We start from the raw sequence: 17,531 nt of genomic DNA on the forward strand, positions 1-17,531 counted from the left end.
TTTATTTAGCAATTATTCTCACTTTGGAGTTTGAATTTTTTTTGTCTAAATTAGGTCTTGAACATCACAATTATTCTCACATTGAGGCTTGAACTAGAAAACTATTCCCACCTTGAGACTTAAAAATTTTTCATCCAAATTAATCCTTAAACTTAGTAACTATTTCTTGAGATATGAACTTTAGGGTTTTCAATAAAATATTAATCACTAACTTGGACAAAAAAGAAATTCAAGTTTCAATGTAGGAACAATTGTTAAATTCAATGTCTAACACGGACCTCAAAATAGTTCAAGCATCAATATAAGAATATTTGCTAAGTTTCGACCCAAAAAAGTAATTTAACCATTTTAAATATTATCACCTTTCATATTTGTTTTATTGTGCAGGGAAATTAATCCTTCCAAGATTTATAATTTTCTCTCTTAACAATATCATTTTGAGTTTGTAATTTTTCCTCTAACAATATCGTCTCTAGAATTTAAACTTAAATTCTCTTTTTAAAAATATAATATATTTTATTATTGCATTCCAACTCATTATTAAATATCAAGATTCGTGGAAATTGAACAAACTTCGCATTCTAATTTGGGGCAAATTTGAAGGGCGTCAAAGATGTCACCTTTCACTTCTATCAATCTTTGGTTTGATTTTTTCCACGAAAGCAAATCCAGAAAAGGCTTCTTCAGCACTTAATGTCAAAATCCCTGTTGTCCCAAAGCTGCTTTTCTGCCTACAATGCGCATCGTGCCTCAATTTTTGTTCCAAAATTTGGGACCATTTTTGCTTTTAACAAAGACCTATCAATTTGGAACCCTTACACTTTCACCACGAAAACAACAACAACATCAACATCATCATCATCATCATAATAATAATTTCCTTTTCATTTTATTATTACGGTCATTCCAAATCACATCAAAGTTTACTATTTTAGAATCTAAAAATAATAACAAACTCGATGGTTCATATAATCAATTTTAAGAAAACTTCCTTATGTCCTCAATTTAATAATAATTTTTGTATCAAATGGACAATTAAATTGGCAATTTATTTTGAGGTAAAGACTCCATTAAGTGGGGATTGTAGTCACTTGTTAAGGATTATTATTATATTTTTCATTGAATGCATTACTTTAATTGAAATTCCAAAAAAGAAAAACACTAAATGCACTTTTCCTTGAATATAAACTTACAAACTCACTGATTTAACATTTATAAATATATATAATTATATAAACACATCACTGCTCGACATCATCTCTAATTAAAGCTATAACTGGAGGAAATAAGCATCGGCCTAACATACATACGGCTAATCATAATGCTAGTTGAGACTGCGTTAGATCACATATGCAATATGTCACTTACAAGCAATGTGTCATCGCCTTGTGGCATCGATAAACATTGCTCGAGTCCAATGCTCAATATCCTCGGTTTCTGATGGTGGAGGGGGAAATGTAGGATGCTCCACTATATCCCATCCATCAATAAGGCTTTCGTTCTTCCCGTTATCAGATAACTCATTGCCGAAAAGAAAACTGGCAGCTGAACTCGGAAGGTTGTGATCGGAGAAGTTTTTCTGCACCGCCAAGCAAAACAAAGTCACAATGCTTTTATTCGAATTACCAAGCTTCCAAGTTATGGTCTAAAATTAGTTGCATCATCATGCTTATTACAGTTCTCCAGAAGTCGAGGTAACAATTGGAAAAAGCATATAGAAAATCAAGAATTCAAAACTATGAAAAGGACTCCCTATTGAAAGGCAAATGCTGAGTACTATAATATATTTTAGTCATATTTTCAAGGAAATTCTACCCTCTCAACAATTGCTTACAGCAACACGAGACAGAAAGGTCGATAGAATAGAAAGAATACTGAAGCATGTGAATCAGAAAAGTGAACAAGCTAAAATCTTAGAAGTTTCAGTGGAACAAAGTCCAAAGCCATCTTATACCGTCAAAGGCAGCATGTGTGCACTCTCCAATAATGTGCTCGATGACATAGGAGAATTCACATTCCAGACAGACTTGTTAAGCTGTTGAGCTTGCTTACCTGACCTGAAAATAAAAAAGATGAGAACAATGAACAACTCCGAAATACAATGTATTCACATGAATCCATGTGTATAAAAACACTGCAATTAGAAAATAAACAACAATTTTCTCTTCTTCATTGTGCCAAAATTTTTACAAGAGAGATTGAGTTGGTTCATGCTAGGCTCCCTCTACAGTCAAGAAACACTCAAGCAGGCCATTTTCAAAGTCTCATTTTTCACATTTGGTTGTCATGAAGACAATTTCTACTATGACAAGACCAAAAAAGTAATAATTGGCGAAATTCTAATTTAAAATATAAGCTGCAAGGAGGTTTAACAAATGAAAGAGCTAAAAAGACAAATACATTGAAGTTCTACCAAACTAGAAAAAGAAAAAGATTATTCATATCCTGCCCAAGAGACCTCCTTCAGACCACTTATTATTCATTACATTGGTGATCTATTCACTTGAAGCAAGTTAGAAACAGGCAATAAGGTGCATCCGAAAATATAAAGGCTACTAATCAACTGGCAAGCATAACCAAAGGATAAGACGGATAGTAATGTCCAACTCTAGCAGTAAACCTCTCAATATTTACTTCATAAAAGAAACCAAGTTAGCACTTAAACTACTATCTGAAAAGAACTACAGATATTTTCCCCTCTTGTCTATTTAAGAACAACCAACCAGTTGTTCTATACTATAAAAACTTTCCAAACTGCACAAATCAAATGAAATCGAGCTCATAAATTAGAAAAAAAGAAAGCAGGTTGTACCTTGAACAAGCCATTTTCAAGGAAAAAACAGATGGAACTTCCCTAGTTGAAGATAACGTGGCCAATAATTTAGAAAATGCTTCGAAGGTAGATGCCTCGGTAGGAACATCTAAACAGAGTGAGTTATAGCAGTAAGTTGTTACACATGCCACACTTTTCTTCAGAAGAGAAATCCCTTTCTGCAAGTCCTTGTGTGTTTCAACGGTGTGTGGAGAGGCAGAAGAATAATTGAAGCTATTAATTGAATCCAGATGAGGCCTTCTCTCAGATTCCATCGAAGCCACACCAAAATTACTAGAGCTTTTATCTGTCCATGAATTATCCCCACTAGTGGAGCAGTAATTTTGGCGTGGTATAAAAAGCGGATATTCATTGCTGCAGAACACAAACAATATTCAGTCCCACAGGAGAAAACCTCAGTAAGCCATGTAAAATAACATTATCTAGTGATATACCTTCGAGAAGAAGGACGTGCATCCCAATAAGAATCCCGTTGCCATATTCGGGAGCAAGACCCCTGAGGTGAAACAATTATATGATGAGTATAAAATAATTGAGGTAAAAATCATCTCTCATAAGTTCCAATATCCTTCCACGTGAAACAGCAGGTTTCCATAAGGGGAAATATCTCCAAAAGATTGTTGCTAGTAGATATTTCTCACCACCAGAAGTAAACAATATACAACAACAAATTAAAAAAAAAAATAGAACAGAGAAAACGTATCACCTGACAAAAGCATGAAGCTAAAAGATTGGGAAAAAAGAGGGAGCATACTGCTTTAGGGGATCAGAAATGAATAATAAATCTTTTGGGGCAATAGCGCAATTTTACAATTATATTAACTTGTGACTTCATAAATTTTGAAGGGACTATATAGTCAATTTACCATTTGGGGTGGGGGGGCAAGGCCACGTCTTTGCCCCAGTGTGTTATTCTTTGCACTAGCAGTGGAATAAAAAAACTCTATAAGAGGGGGTATAATGCTGCCACGTGTCCTTTTATTATATTAAGAAGATGAAAAATTTTTTGAAAAAGGAGACATGGCAGCGTTAGAACCTCGCTTGTGGAGTTTTTTTATTCCACTGCAGATGTATAGAACAATTATCTAAATATGTATAACAAATTCTAAAGAAAATGCACAGGGATGAGCTATTACTTTACCAACTTTGTCTAAAAGAAAATTTTATTCTTTAGTAATAATTTATTATGATTTGCAATTTTATACCTCTTGAAGATTGTCACAGGAAACCTGAATGACTGAAAACCTAAAACAATAAAGTAACTCAACCAGACATTTCAATAAATATTTTAGACAGCACACAGGTACAAGCAGTTGTTAGTTCTTACCGCAAAACCTGAGTTATGAAGAGCAGGAGCAGCCAAATTATGAACAACAAGATTTAGAAGCTGTACCATGTATCTGATTTCAAGTCATATGGATTAACACAGTGTCAGAAACTGGAGTATTCATACTAATAAAAGACTTTCACAATGAAGAACATTTAAAACTGAGGGAAGGAATATCCCAATGTAATAATACACAATGAGGTGAAAATAATTGTAGCAGGATAGAGTTGTTGCATAGCCTTAAAAGAAAAGGCAAAAACAATACCCTAACGAGGCAGCAAGCTCTTCTGAGGGAACAGAGTGTGGATCAAGCCCCCTTGGCAAGCGTGCATTGCAAATCAGATCATACTGACCACTAGATCCATCTCTTCGCTCCTCATCTAAATGTACCTGTGGAAACAGAACCAAACTTAGCTTATGTCAAAGCAACATGATTTAACCTAGGAGACTTAGGCCTAGAATAAGAGGGAGGAAAGGGGAAATAAGGCCTATAAGTTTTCGGCTAAGCATCCTCATTTTAACCACATTAGCTATGCCTTTATGTCTTGCAAAAGCAAAAATATCACCTGCATATTTGGCTTGCAAATATCACCCGCTGTTTTTGGTTAAATCTCAATAACTTACATATCGTAAAGATAATGTTGATAGTGAAAAAAAGCATATCAATAGCACAGAAGCACTTACACGACGTTGGGGAAACAATTTGCATATCTGTTTTATGACAACTTATTGCTTGTGAAGACGTTCTGAGGTAATTGCCATCTGCAACTCAGATAATGTCATAAGTCACAACTTGTACATATTGCAATAGACGAGAAAAACCAAAGAACCTAGCATAAACATAAATCTAAAACCTCATAAGTAAATAAACATAAAAGACAAATAGTCCTCACATGCCCCAGGCTTTGTGTGCAAATAAGATTGGGATAGAACTTTTCGAGCTTTTCCACACGATTCTTTTCCAACTGCAAAGATAAAAAAGGATAAAATACCTATAACTATCATTCAGAAAGCTTTCGATTCTCATGAAGAAACCGAAAATGAACAAAGTTAGTACCGTGCCACGAGCTGATTTAAGCACTCCATACTTAACCTTTAACTCATGAGACACTCTCTCAATCTTAACCTTACCTATAATAAAGAACTGTTTATCAGATCCTAATAAATAAATATAAACATTTTTTTTCCAGAAAACAGTAATAAGAACTAGGGAGTAAGCATCAAAACCTTGAGCTAATTGTTCCTTGCTTCGACGAAGCTTCTCTTTCAAGTTAGTTAGCTTCTCGCTTTGACGAACTCTCCAATTCAGTTGATCATCAGCTTTCCCCTAAATAATAAAAACAAATCAAGACCAATCTCGAAAAGAGAAAAAGGCATTAATAAACAAATAAATTTCCAACTAAGTGAAAGAAATCAAACCTTTGCGGCAATCAGTTCGTTTAATTTTGAATATAACAAATCACGATGGTTTTTCAATGATTTTAACAAAGAATTATACTCATTTAATCTGCAAAGAACAGTTCATCAAGGAAATAAAAGAGAAGTTAATAACTTAAAATTTTAAAGATTATAATATAAAAACATTTCACTTTTTTAGCGACGATTTTTTGACGTACCTGTAATTGACGCAAACGGCGCAAATAGAAGCGCGATTTGAATTGTCGCAAATAGCGCAGTTGCTGGCTTTCTTTGACATCATATAATTATAAATCTTCGTCTTCTTCATCAAAAGAATCGAAAATCGAAATCCATAAAGAGAATATTAGTGTGGATTAAAATATGGGGATTCCCCCTGACCGCCGCCCCCTTTTTCGTTTTTTGAAGGGGAAAGCGTTGCAGAGGTTGAGCTGAGATGGAGTTGACCGTCTATGATGAATCAGTCACCACCGGAGATGTACCACGATGTAGGAGACTGCAACAAAATACGACACCGTTTTGACATTGTGTACCTGTTTATGTACAGCTTCGTTATCCGGACTCCGAGTTTTATGTAAATTAGTATGATATTATTTGGTAAAATACCAGGGAAGCCACTGCAGTTAGGGGAGGATTGCATTTCGGCCCCTCTACTGAAGAAATGGGCAAATTAGCCCTTATATATTTCGAAACTTACAAATTAGCCCATCTATTAAATTTTATTTGTTAAATAACGACATGCATCGATAAATCATGCTGAAAATTATTTTCTTTATGGATAAACTATAAAAATGGTTATCCAACTATGCCTTTCATTCTATTTTGGTCACCCAATTATTATTTTTTTCATTTTAGTCACTAAAATTTTCGAAATTAAATATGTTAACCACTCTAAGCTGATGTGAGCCTTTTTTTATTCCTCTAGTAACAAAATTAGCCCTCTAATGTTTGCACATTCTATCATTTTGATGCTAAATATAAAAAATTCAACAAATTTAGCCTTCAATGTTTGCAAAATTTGTCATTTTAGTTCTAATTCTAAAAAATCCAATGAATTTGGCCCTCAAAATCTAAAACATCTATATCAATTTAGTCCTAACCCTCAAAATTAAAAAATATTTTTTTTAAAGTCAGTTTTAGCCCTTTATAACCCATCGACTAACCCTTGTGAGATGTTAAAATAAGAAAAAGAGTACCCTCTTTCGAGTCACTTGCAAAATAACTCTAAAAAGATAGGATAAAACACATAAAAATTTAAGATCCAAAAGAAAATGAAGGCATTAAAAATGTTATTTGTCCGGGAAGTAATGCAACCAATTATTCCATATAGGTTCTAAATCAATTGATTTGGTCCAGTATAAAGCCTAAATTATAGTAAAAGAAATTGATGCGAGTGACTTGAAAGAGGGTACATTTTTTCTTATTTTAATATCTTACGTAGGTTAGTCGATGGGTTATAAAACACTAAAAATAATTTTTTTAAATATATGTATTTTCATTTTTAGAGTTAGGACTAGATTGATAGATTTTGTAAATGTTGGGGCCAAGTTTATTGATTTTTTTAGAATTAGAACTAAAATGAAAATTCTTGTAAACATTGAGGGCTAAATTTGTTGAATTTTTTTATATTTAGGATCAATATGATAGAATATGTAAACATTAGAGGGCTAATTTTATTGCTAGACCAACAAAGAAAGCCCACATCAATTCAAAGCAGCTAAAATATTTAATTTGAAAAGTTTAAAGGCTAAATTGAAAAAAATAACAGTTGAGTGATCAAAATAGGATGAAAGGCATAGTTGGGTGACCATTTTATAGTTTACCCATAAAAAAATAATTTTCAACATGCAATTAACGTTCCATGTCATCATTTAATATATAAAATTTAATGAATAGTTAATTTGCATGTTTCGAAATGTATATGTAACACCCTTAACCCGTCTCCATTGTCAGATTAAGGTTACGGAGTATTACAAAACAATCAAAAACATTTGAACATTTTATCAATCAATATATTAATCATATCACAAACCATTCATTCTCATGCACAACGTCCCTAAATCGAGCCCTCGATGCCCTAAAAATAACCTAGAAACCAATTTGGGACCAATATGAAATAGTTTGGAAAGTTTAAGAAAAAGATGCAAAATTTTACAAAACAACGATCACACGACCTTGTACCTCACACAGCTGAGACACACACCCGTGTCTCAGGCCGTATAACAATCAAACTACGGACACATGGTCGTGTCCCAGCCCGTGTCCTCACTCATGTAACTCTTTAAGTAGGGTCACACAGTCGTGTCACACGCCCGTGTGCCAAGACGTGTAACTCTCTGAGTTGCCCCACACACTCGTGTGTTAGGCCGTGTAACTCACTGACTTACACCCTAAAGAACTCATCAGATGATTTACGGTCGTGTGTCTCACACAGTTGAGTCACACGCCCATGTGGACCCAAAATGAACCTTAAACAACAAGTTGATCATTTCAAGCTTACTTGAACTCTAAGTAATCCATTTACCAGCCAAAAGACTTATTCAAAGTGACATCAAAAAAGCTAAAAAAACATGCTAAATCAACCATCCTAAGTGCCTAACCAATGATACCACAAGTATATACAATTTTACAACAAAAAGAACTATTATTCAAAGTATGATAAATCACACCATCAAACATTCAACCAATATGCCTAACATAGGCACCTCAATCACAACATTCCAATACACATACCATAAATTTGCACTAACATATCTTCCTTAGTTCATTTATCATATTAGGTTAACTACTTGTACTTAATATCATACTTTAACATTTTACATATCAAAACAATAGTAATGACATACAAGCCTATTACATGCCATATAATCCAAAATGAACGTTCCAAAAACTATTGAAAATGAGTGGATAGTATGACTTGAGTGCCGATTCGACCTTCCAACCTTCAAAGTATCTACAAGCACAGAAAATAGCTTAAGTAAGCTTATTGAAGCTTAGTAAGTTCGACGTACTAAAAAGATAAATCTTACCGAAGTAAGTACAACAAATCATTCAATAATAATACAACCATATGTATTTCCTGTCATCCACAACCTCAACCAAGTGAATTGTAAAATTTGATTCAAAGTTTATATACATGACATAACCATCAGAATCATTAACAAGTTACATTACAGATATTTACAATCTGATGAACGACTTACGGATATGAGTACATCGATATTCCAACCAAAACACACTAGATGCTCATAAGAGCTAATCCATCCGAAACACACCAGATGCTCATAAGAGCTAATCCATCCAAAACACACCAAATGCTCATATGAGCCAGTCTATCCGATAACACACCAATGCTCATACGAGCCAGTCTATTCGATAACACACCAATGGCTCTAAAGAGCTAGTCCAACAGAAAACACACCAAAACAAATAGTATAACACTAGAGTTCGCAACAAATGCTGAACCTCAGTCTGCTCGAGAAACATGTATATACATCACTCCACCACAATCTCCACTCCAATCCCCCATAACATACCATATCTCGATTGTACTTTATCCCGCGCTCAATCCGATCCAAGTATTTAATTTTAACAACTTTTCATCATTTATAATCAAATATATCTATTATATCATATTATATCATCAAACATTTCATATAGATGTTAAATTATAAGCTGTACAAAATTACCTAGACTGAATGTAGTAGTTGCAAAAGTTTAGGGACTAATTCGTAATTTTTTATTTTCTACGTATATCAACAGGGTCTTGATCTAAAATGTAAAATTTCTTAATTATTAGCTTACATTTCACCTTCCAATTCACTTTACATTTTATACCCTTTTATTTTGTGAATTTACACAATTACCCCTAACTTTTACAACTTTTGTAATTTAATCCCTTAACCTGAAAATCATCAAATTAACCATTTTTCTCAAATCATCCTTACAATCGAATATCTAATGCTTCTAAAAAGTCCATAAAAGACCTCATATTCACCTTTAATTACTGAAACTTTGACATTTTAACAATTAAATCCTTAAATAAAAAACAAACTAAAATTACTTTATAAAACCATCAAAAATCATAACCAAAGCTTCAAACATATAATTATCATCACAAACAATCAAAATTCATCAATGATAACTTCCAAGTTTTTTAACGGATTTAAAAAACGAATGTACAGGCTAGCTAGACCTAATTACAACGATATCAAAAACATAAAAATTCATAAAAGAACAGGACTCAAAACTTACCCATGCAAGGCTCAAACCAGCCGGATGTTAAGCTTTTCTCCTATGGTATATTTGGCCAACCATCAAAACAAATGAAGAAGAAGATGATGTCTTTTTCTAATTAATTTGTTTTAATTTTTAGGTTAATTACCATTTTACCATTAAAACATGTGTTATTTTACTATTTTTACTTCCATTGCCGTCCAACATCGTTAACTAAGGTTTAATTGCTACATAGGTCCTCCCTCCTATGATATTTAAGCTATTAAATCATCTAAATGCAATAATTATTAAATTTTACATCTTTTACAATTTGATCATTTTTCTTTAATTAACTAATTAAACGTTAAAATTTCTCAACCAAATTTTAATACGACTCTAACGAATCCATCAATATTCTAAAAGTAACATTTACGAGTCGACATGATGGAAATTTATGGTCCCGAAACTATTGTTCTGTCACCACTAATAAATGGGCTATTACAGTATAAAAGCTAATTTGTCCATTTTTCCAGTAGAAGGGCCAAAATGCAATCCGCCCCTAAGTACAGGGGCTTCCCTGGTACTTTTATCGATATTATCTCTTAAGAAGTCAAGTTACATCAAAATTTTAAATTTAAATAAAAAAATTACCTTGGTAAGAAATTAATATATTGGTCTTATGATCAATTACTAAATAATGTTTTTCAATTGTTTTATTTAAAATATTATATAAAAGCATGAAATAAAAAAATTCTCTTATAATAATATTAATTGCTCTTTAAAGGAAAGGTATTTTAGTAATTTCGTTTCATAACAGCTTAGTCAACCATTTTATATATAATATATATTACTTATATGTTGGTTCAGATGGTATCATTTTTTATACAATATTGAAGGTAGGGGATTGGCTTCACACGGTTTGAACTCATGCTGTAATACCCCATACCCGACCTGATCATTGGGTCTAAGTTTTGGGATGTCACATTCATTGTCGAAGCAACTACAATTAAATATATACAAATTGCATCATTAATCATTCAAAAACAAGAATTACATACACAAAACAAGATATATAAATAGTTTCGGGTCACATATGAGCTTATAAAAGCTTAATACTATCCCGGGGTCGAATAAGGACTAAACTGTAACATTTTCAAAACTTCCCACGCTAGTGTCGCGACTCCTAGGGTTCAATGTTGTTGCATTGAAGATAGTAGCCGAACTTCCCAACCAGAGGATCAATTTGTAATGTAACACCCTTATACCCAACTTGATCGTCGGGTCAAAATATTGGGATGCTACATTTGTTGTTGAAATAACAACAGTCAAATTCATTTTTATTCTAAGTATATATTTAATCAATTTGATCAATTTATGCTTTTGATATGCCTTAAAATCATTTATGAGTCTTATATGGGATTATTATAGCTCTCAAAACAATTTAAGAAGGAACAAGGACTAAAATGTAAGAGTTTCAAAATTTTGGAGCGGTACCACAACATTGGGGGTTCCTCATCGCCATGTGACAAACTGACTTGTGTCATCGCGATGTGGCTTATCCATTGTCGCGACGAGCATTTTGTTTCACATGTTATACTAAATTCAAATGTCATAATCAAACCAATTCATTACACATATCATTAACATATGCCTGTTTCTAATCTTAAATCCAAATAATAAAATATGATATTCAATCAAAGATAACCAAGCTTATAAAATTAACACAATTATCGAAGTTTTACAATTAAGTTCATTGGAGGAATTACATTTTCTAAAATAGTTTACCACTTTATGTATCTTTCATATTTATTTCTAAATTGTGTCAATCAATTTAATTCTTCATAAATCTTAGTCAATATTTCAATATCACATCAATTAATAATTATTCACTTATTATTTTATCAATTCATTTAAACATTCTCACATGTATTAATCATTTCATCACTTATAACCATTTTAAAACATTTCAAATTCATTTACTATTTACTATTTTTATTTTTGTTTTTATTTTTCTTTTCCTCCTCATTCTCTTCATTCAACATCCTTTATGAATATATATATTAGAATTTTTAGCTTTTAGTATAACATACTTATATGTAACATTAACCATAATTTCACTATTTACTTATTTGTTCATATTAAACCTGTCAACTTGTGTCATAGTCACTAAATTATTTACATCTTAAGCTACATAATTTGAAATTAAGATTTGTTTTATGTTTTTGAAACTAGACTTAAATATATTTTTACCATAAAATTTTCAGAATTTCTACTTTACCCAATCAGTAAAGTAAATTCTTCAAATTTGCTCATGTTCTGCTGCTTGACAACTTCAAACTTTCTTTACTAAAAATTAATTATCTCTTAGTATAAGGTTCGGATGACGTTTCTATTTGTTTCTCTTGAAAATAGACTAATTAAGAATTTAAACATATAAATTTCAGACCCTAATCATTTTTTTTACAATTTTTGATGATTTCCAAAGTCAAAACAGGGGAACTCGAATCCATTCCGACCTTGACCCACAAAAACTAATATATCTAAAAATCTACAATTCCGTTGCTTTCATAGTTTCTTCCATAAAAAACTAGACTCAATAATATTTAATTTCATCTTTGGTTCAACATCTAAATAAATTTCTACAATTTTTGATAAATTTTCAAAGTAAAACTGCTGCTACTGCCCAAAATTGTTTTAGTGCAAAATGTTGATAACCGAGTTTTTAACACTCTCCTTTCCTTTCTTTACAACATTTCCCTTTCCTCTTATTTCCCTTCACAAACATATTAAGAACATCAAATTTATATAAGAAAACTCTACTCTAACATAATTTTCAAGCTTTTTCAACAATATCAAACTTAAAAACATATTGAAATCTTGATATTCTTACATTGTCCTATTGATTTCAAATTTCAAATTGATTTTCTCTCTCCTCTGACTTCCATTTTCTTGAATCCAAGGTAATATTCTTTTTCTTCATAGTCTTCTTATCACTTTTCTCTCTTGGTGGTTATGGAAATTCCTTGAAATTCTAGGTGAGAGTGGTGGATTTATGGTGGAAGGAGTAATGTAAAGAAATGAAAACTTATTTCTTCCCCCAAAGAAGTGGTGTGAAAAGGTGGAAGGAAAGATGAAAAACCCTTTCTTGATTGAGAAATGACCATTTTACCTTTCAACATTCTCCACAATTCATTTCATGAATCATCACTTAATTTTCCTAAAATTAAAATTTAGTCTTTTATACTTTTCTGTTTATTCAACTCGGTCTTTATTCATCCATTTTCCTTATTTTCTAAATCCTTACACCCTTAAGATATTTGCACCTATTGACCCTTCAACTTTTCCATATTTATACTTTAACCTCTCAAATTCTAAGTATTTACACTTGGGCCCTAGAACTTTCCACATATTTATGATTTATTCCCTACTTTAAATTAATGCATCACATCATGCTTCTCAATTAAATCTTCTCTAACACCATTCAGCTTCCTCTTTTATCACCTTCATTTCCTTATTTCACTTTATCTAAAATACAATATCGATTTATCACTACTTTTATAATGTAACAAATTTTAGGGTGTTACATGTAAAGTTTCGAAAATAAAACAGAGTTGAACTCGTGACCTCAGACAAGGAATGCCGCAACAAGATGGCCTGATGTTGTGACGTTCAAGGTGTGAAGTCGTAACTTTCATGGCAGACCCCAAATTCTCAAATTTCATATGATTCAACCTAATGACAATAAAGTTTAGCCCTAAGGTGCCAATCATCCATTCAACACAAATAGACATGTCTAAAATACCATTTTCAAGCCACCAATACCAAATCCATACATGACCAAAACTATATTCATATATTCACAACTCATGTAACAAGGTAATCTTAGGTACATGCCATTTGACCAAAATAAAATGAGTTATACAAACTCTGTTGAGTTGAAAATGGCGGTCTAGATGCTGACTTCACTTACCGGGGCTTCAAAGAGAACTTGTACCTACGCACAGAATAAACAAACCGTATGTTGAGTGATAAAATTCAATGGTACTTTCAAGATTTAAGATGATATAACATAAACTAAGGAATTAGGGTTTAATGTTTTAGGAGTGAAACCATGAAAGTATATATGTAGATTTGAAGGGTCGAGGATGCGATAATGCGTCTTAGAACATATACATTTCATATCTCACCCTCCCTCATGCCTATAAAAGGGGGCTCCCCCTCCATACTCCATCATCACTAAACCCCATCATCTCTACTGGCTTCCATCCCTCCACTTTATAATATTTCTCTCTTGATTTTCTTCCCCACTTCAATGTTAAAAAATTTCGTCGCTAATAAATTTCCAATTTGAGGTACCTTTGAGTCATCGGTGATGCGATATGTTTCTGAGAGACACACATTTCATATATCCAACCAAGATGAGACCATTACCTCAGAAACCTATCATGTGGAAGTCGGGTTTCGAGGTGATTTTACTTTATACGGTCATGGGTGGAAGTCTATATAGAGGTCTCGTTTGTCGACTGTTATGAGGTCATGGATCGAAATATAATTGGGGAGTCAATTGATTGTTATTATGCAGACATGAGCTCAAACTTTTCGGATGCCCAGAGATGTTACCTTATAAATACCATACAAAAGTTTGAGGGCATAACCATAGGGAAAAACTGTGGGTCTTCCCGCTATAATTGGCATAAATTTTTCTTTATTTCCACCAGTCCGTATCTTTAACCTTCTTTCATATTTGAAGGCCAACATCATTGTGAACGTAGGAGGACTTTCAGGCAAGCAGCAGTTGTTGTGGTGCAGTAAAGGTGAAGCTCCTTTCGGGGTGACAACGATTACCGTTATTAAACAACTCATTAATAACTACAACTGATGTCGCGCTGACCTGACTTTGACCTTTACTGTGCTGAAACATCCACTCTCCGTCTGAGAGCCCTCTTATGTTCACCTTGGTGTCAGCCTTTGGATAAGAATGAAATGTTAAATATACTAACTACCTAGAAATAGAGAAAAATATTACGTTGATTACATCAAAAAGCCCTTTGTTTTTCCCTATGATTATGACCTCAATTTTATGTATGGTATATATAATGCATCATTTGCGGGTATCCAAAAAGCTTCAACTTGTGACCGCATAACAACTGTTAACTAGCTCCCAATTATACTCAAACTCGTGACTGTATCACGACCGATGATTGGGACCTCCACTTAGGCTATGTTTAGTAATGCTTTTTAGAAGAACTTTTGACATGAAAAGCAATTTTGAAGCAAAATGAATACTAAACAACCTGCTTTTTTAGAAAATTTGTGTTTTTGAAAAGCACTTTTTGTCAAACGTGAAAGCAAAAATTTGGTGCTTTTTTGCAGCCAAAAGCATTTTTAAAAGTTGAAATACTTTTTTACCCCTCATAAGGACACCAATGGGTAATATATTATTGCAGCTCCTACTTTCTTTTTCATTTTCTTTGGTTTTAAATTTTTGCCTTTTATTTTCTCTAATTCTTCATGCTTTCCCTTTCATCTTCTTTGGTTCTAAAATTTTGCAGAAGTTGAACCAGTTTGTGATGATGAAGCCATTAATGTCTCTTCAAAAACACTAGTCGGGTGTAATGGAAACAATGGCAATGTCTCGTGATGATCAGTGGCGCTGCCGCCATTGTTGAATGCTCAATTGTATAAGTTTTCAATATCAAGTGATGGAACCATGGTATGATCATAAGCATGTTGTAAATAGAGCCTTTCCAATTTTACAAATAGGCTTGCCTCTTCTTTTAATTGATCCACTAGGGAGAAGAACCTTGGGACACTGAGGGTAAAAGCTTAGATGAGGATGATGATTAGCTTGGGGTACAAAATATGGACTAGCACAAACATCTGTAGAAAAACAAGAACAAATGTTCTATAATAATACAACAAATGGAAATATAACATGTTTTGTCTATAGAGTATTGATTATTGGAAACACGAAAATTTATGTGTTTTTACATGCCTTTTTAAATTTAAAATCATGCTATTTCGATTAAATTCTTATCAAAAAATAATTAAATATTATAAAATAATTAAATTATGTTAAAAAATATGAACATGATGAATTTTAATTAATTTTATAGTTAATTTTGATTAATTTTGACTATTTTCGACAGATTCGCACAAAGGGCGAAAATTGGCTCGGCAGACAATGCTTGAAGAATAAAATCAAGAAACAATTTGAAGCATCGAGGAAAATTTCATTCCAGCCTAAGATGATCCAAAAATGTGTGTTAATTCATAATATAATTAATTTTAATTTATTCCCAATTTAATTTGGGCTAAATAATTTATTATTAATTAATTATGAAAAAAAGGTCCAGTTGAACCGCATCGGTTGAACTGAATCTAGTGAACTGAACCAGCCACCAATTGGGTTGCCCAGAACCGTTCATATGTTGACCCAAATCAGCAATTTAGCTGACTAAATAAGCTTGCAAAGAAGCCCTTGAAGAACTTTCAACCTTGCATTCAAACCCTTCCAAAAAATGTGGTTTTATGGATTTGCCCCAGGCTATTTTTAGCAAAGTTGAATCTCTCAACTTTGCCATGTGTGTGGCCAACCAATGGGGGTCTCTTTGGCTGATAGAATTTGCTATTTTTAGCAGCCACAATCAGCTATAAAAAGCCACCCCTTGCTAATCATTAAACTCATCCCTCAGACTCTCATTCTCTATTCTCCTCTCTCACTTTCTCTCAACTTTTTCTTTCCATTTTCCCTTTTGTTCAAGTGCCGATTTATTCTCTTGGGAAAGAGGTCCTCATCAGCCATTGTTGAGCAGCAATTAAAGTGTTCATAAGCCACCTTGATAGCCGAGGACAACAGAGAACGAAAATAGAGAAATTAGTCAAGCCATGAAGAAACACCGGATTTGCTTCTTGTTCCCTATCTCTTTAAATTTCATTGTTTTTTTGACAAACATGTTTATGAATATTTATGCTATTGAAATGGTTAATTTAATCAATCTAGCTTGAATTTATCGGTGTTGGGTTGATTATATTTTGCCTGCTTGAATTATTGAAATTGTGTTTGTGCTGTTATAGGCTTCGGTAAGATGTTTGATTAAGTAAAATCATGCCTAAGTTATTCTTGCAATATTAATTGTTAGATAACTAATGAATTAATTATTAAATCATATTGTAATTGTAATTAGTCGACACAATACTTAATCAGTGCATGTTTATTCTTCTAAGGTAGCTGAAGTTAATTTAGCATTGTATTTGGCGAGACATATGCCTTGCATAACTTGCAAGATTATTGTGATTAAACTGTTTCAAGGTAGAAATACTCTGTCACCTCACATAGTCTTTTATGTGCTTATTAAATCGAGTTAATTGTTTGAATTGACATAGAGATATGTTCAAGAGATTGATTAATTTAATAAGTATGTATGAGCAGTAGTTAGCAAATTACCGAGTTGTCGTGAATTTGTTCGTAACAGTATAAACATAAGTTTAATAATTCTAAGTTAAAGGAATGTAATTAATCTAATACAATTATATCATCTTAATTAAACCTTATTCGAAATCGTGCATTAGAACTTTTTTTATTTTAAATTTTTTTACTTAGTTTTTAACCATTAGTTTTTAATCATCTTTAAACCAAAATATTTTCTATCACCAAAGTGTTTTAACATTAATTTCATAAATATTCTTTTTTACAGTCCCTATGGGTACGATAACTCGATATTTACTTGTCACTTTATT

The 17,531-nt window shown here is 32.6% G+C and overlaps 2 protein-coding genes across 4 annotated transcripts; both read right to left on the reverse strand.

Moving 5' to 3' along the window:
- Positions 1-1,157: 1,157 nt before the first annotated feature.
- On the reverse strand, positions 1,158-6,125 carry LOC107910585 (uncharacterized). 3 transcript variants are annotated; one of them, XM_041088474.1, is made up of 12 exons: positions 5,777-6,125; positions 5,580-5,667; positions 5,388-5,487; positions 5,218-5,291; positions 5,054-5,125; positions 4,845-4,922; positions 4,426-4,550; positions 4,161-4,233; positions 3,268-3,329; positions 2,813-3,187; positions 1,955-2,057; positions 1,158-1,579 (listed from the first exon to the last, which is right to left on the reverse strand). In XM_041088474.1, exons 8-12 carry the CDS (start codon positions 4,227-4,229, stop codon positions 1,379-1,381), a joined length of 810 nt encoding a protein of 269 aa, XP_040944408.1. In that variant the 5' UTR covers positions 4,230-4,233; positions 4,426-4,550; positions 4,845-4,922; positions 5,054-5,125; positions 5,218-5,291; positions 5,388-5,487; positions 5,580-5,667; positions 5,777-6,125; the 3' UTR covers positions 1,158-1,378. The 3 variants fall into 3 exon arrangements, with proteins under 3 accessions (XP_040944408.1, XP_040944409.1, XP_040944410.1); XM_041088475.1 differs by having other exon boundaries at positions 4,426-4,726; positions 5,777-6,117; XM_041088476.1 differs by lacking the exon at positions 5,218-5,291 and having other exon boundaries at positions 5,777-6,117.
- LOC121203333 (uncharacterized) lies at positions 4,401-5,856 on the reverse strand. The gene is made up of 6 exons (XM_041088291.1): positions 5,777-5,856; positions 5,580-5,667; positions 5,388-5,487; positions 5,218-5,291; positions 5,054-5,125; positions 4,401-4,550 (listed from the first exon to the last, which is right to left on the reverse strand). Exons 1-6 carry the CDS (start codon positions 5,854-5,856, stop codon positions 4,401-4,403), a joined length of 564 nt encoding a protein of 187 aa, XP_040944225.1.
- Positions 6,126-17,531: the final 11,406 nt, after the last annotated feature.

Source organism: Gossypium hirsutum, chromosome D02, assembly GCF_007990345.1.
Source record: "Gossypium hirsutum isolate 1008001.06 chromosome D02, Gossypium_hirsutum_v2.1, whole genome shotgun sequence".
Taxonomy (NCBI): Eukaryota; Viridiplantae; Streptophyta; class Magnoliopsida; order Malvales; family Malvaceae; genus Gossypium; species Gossypium hirsutum.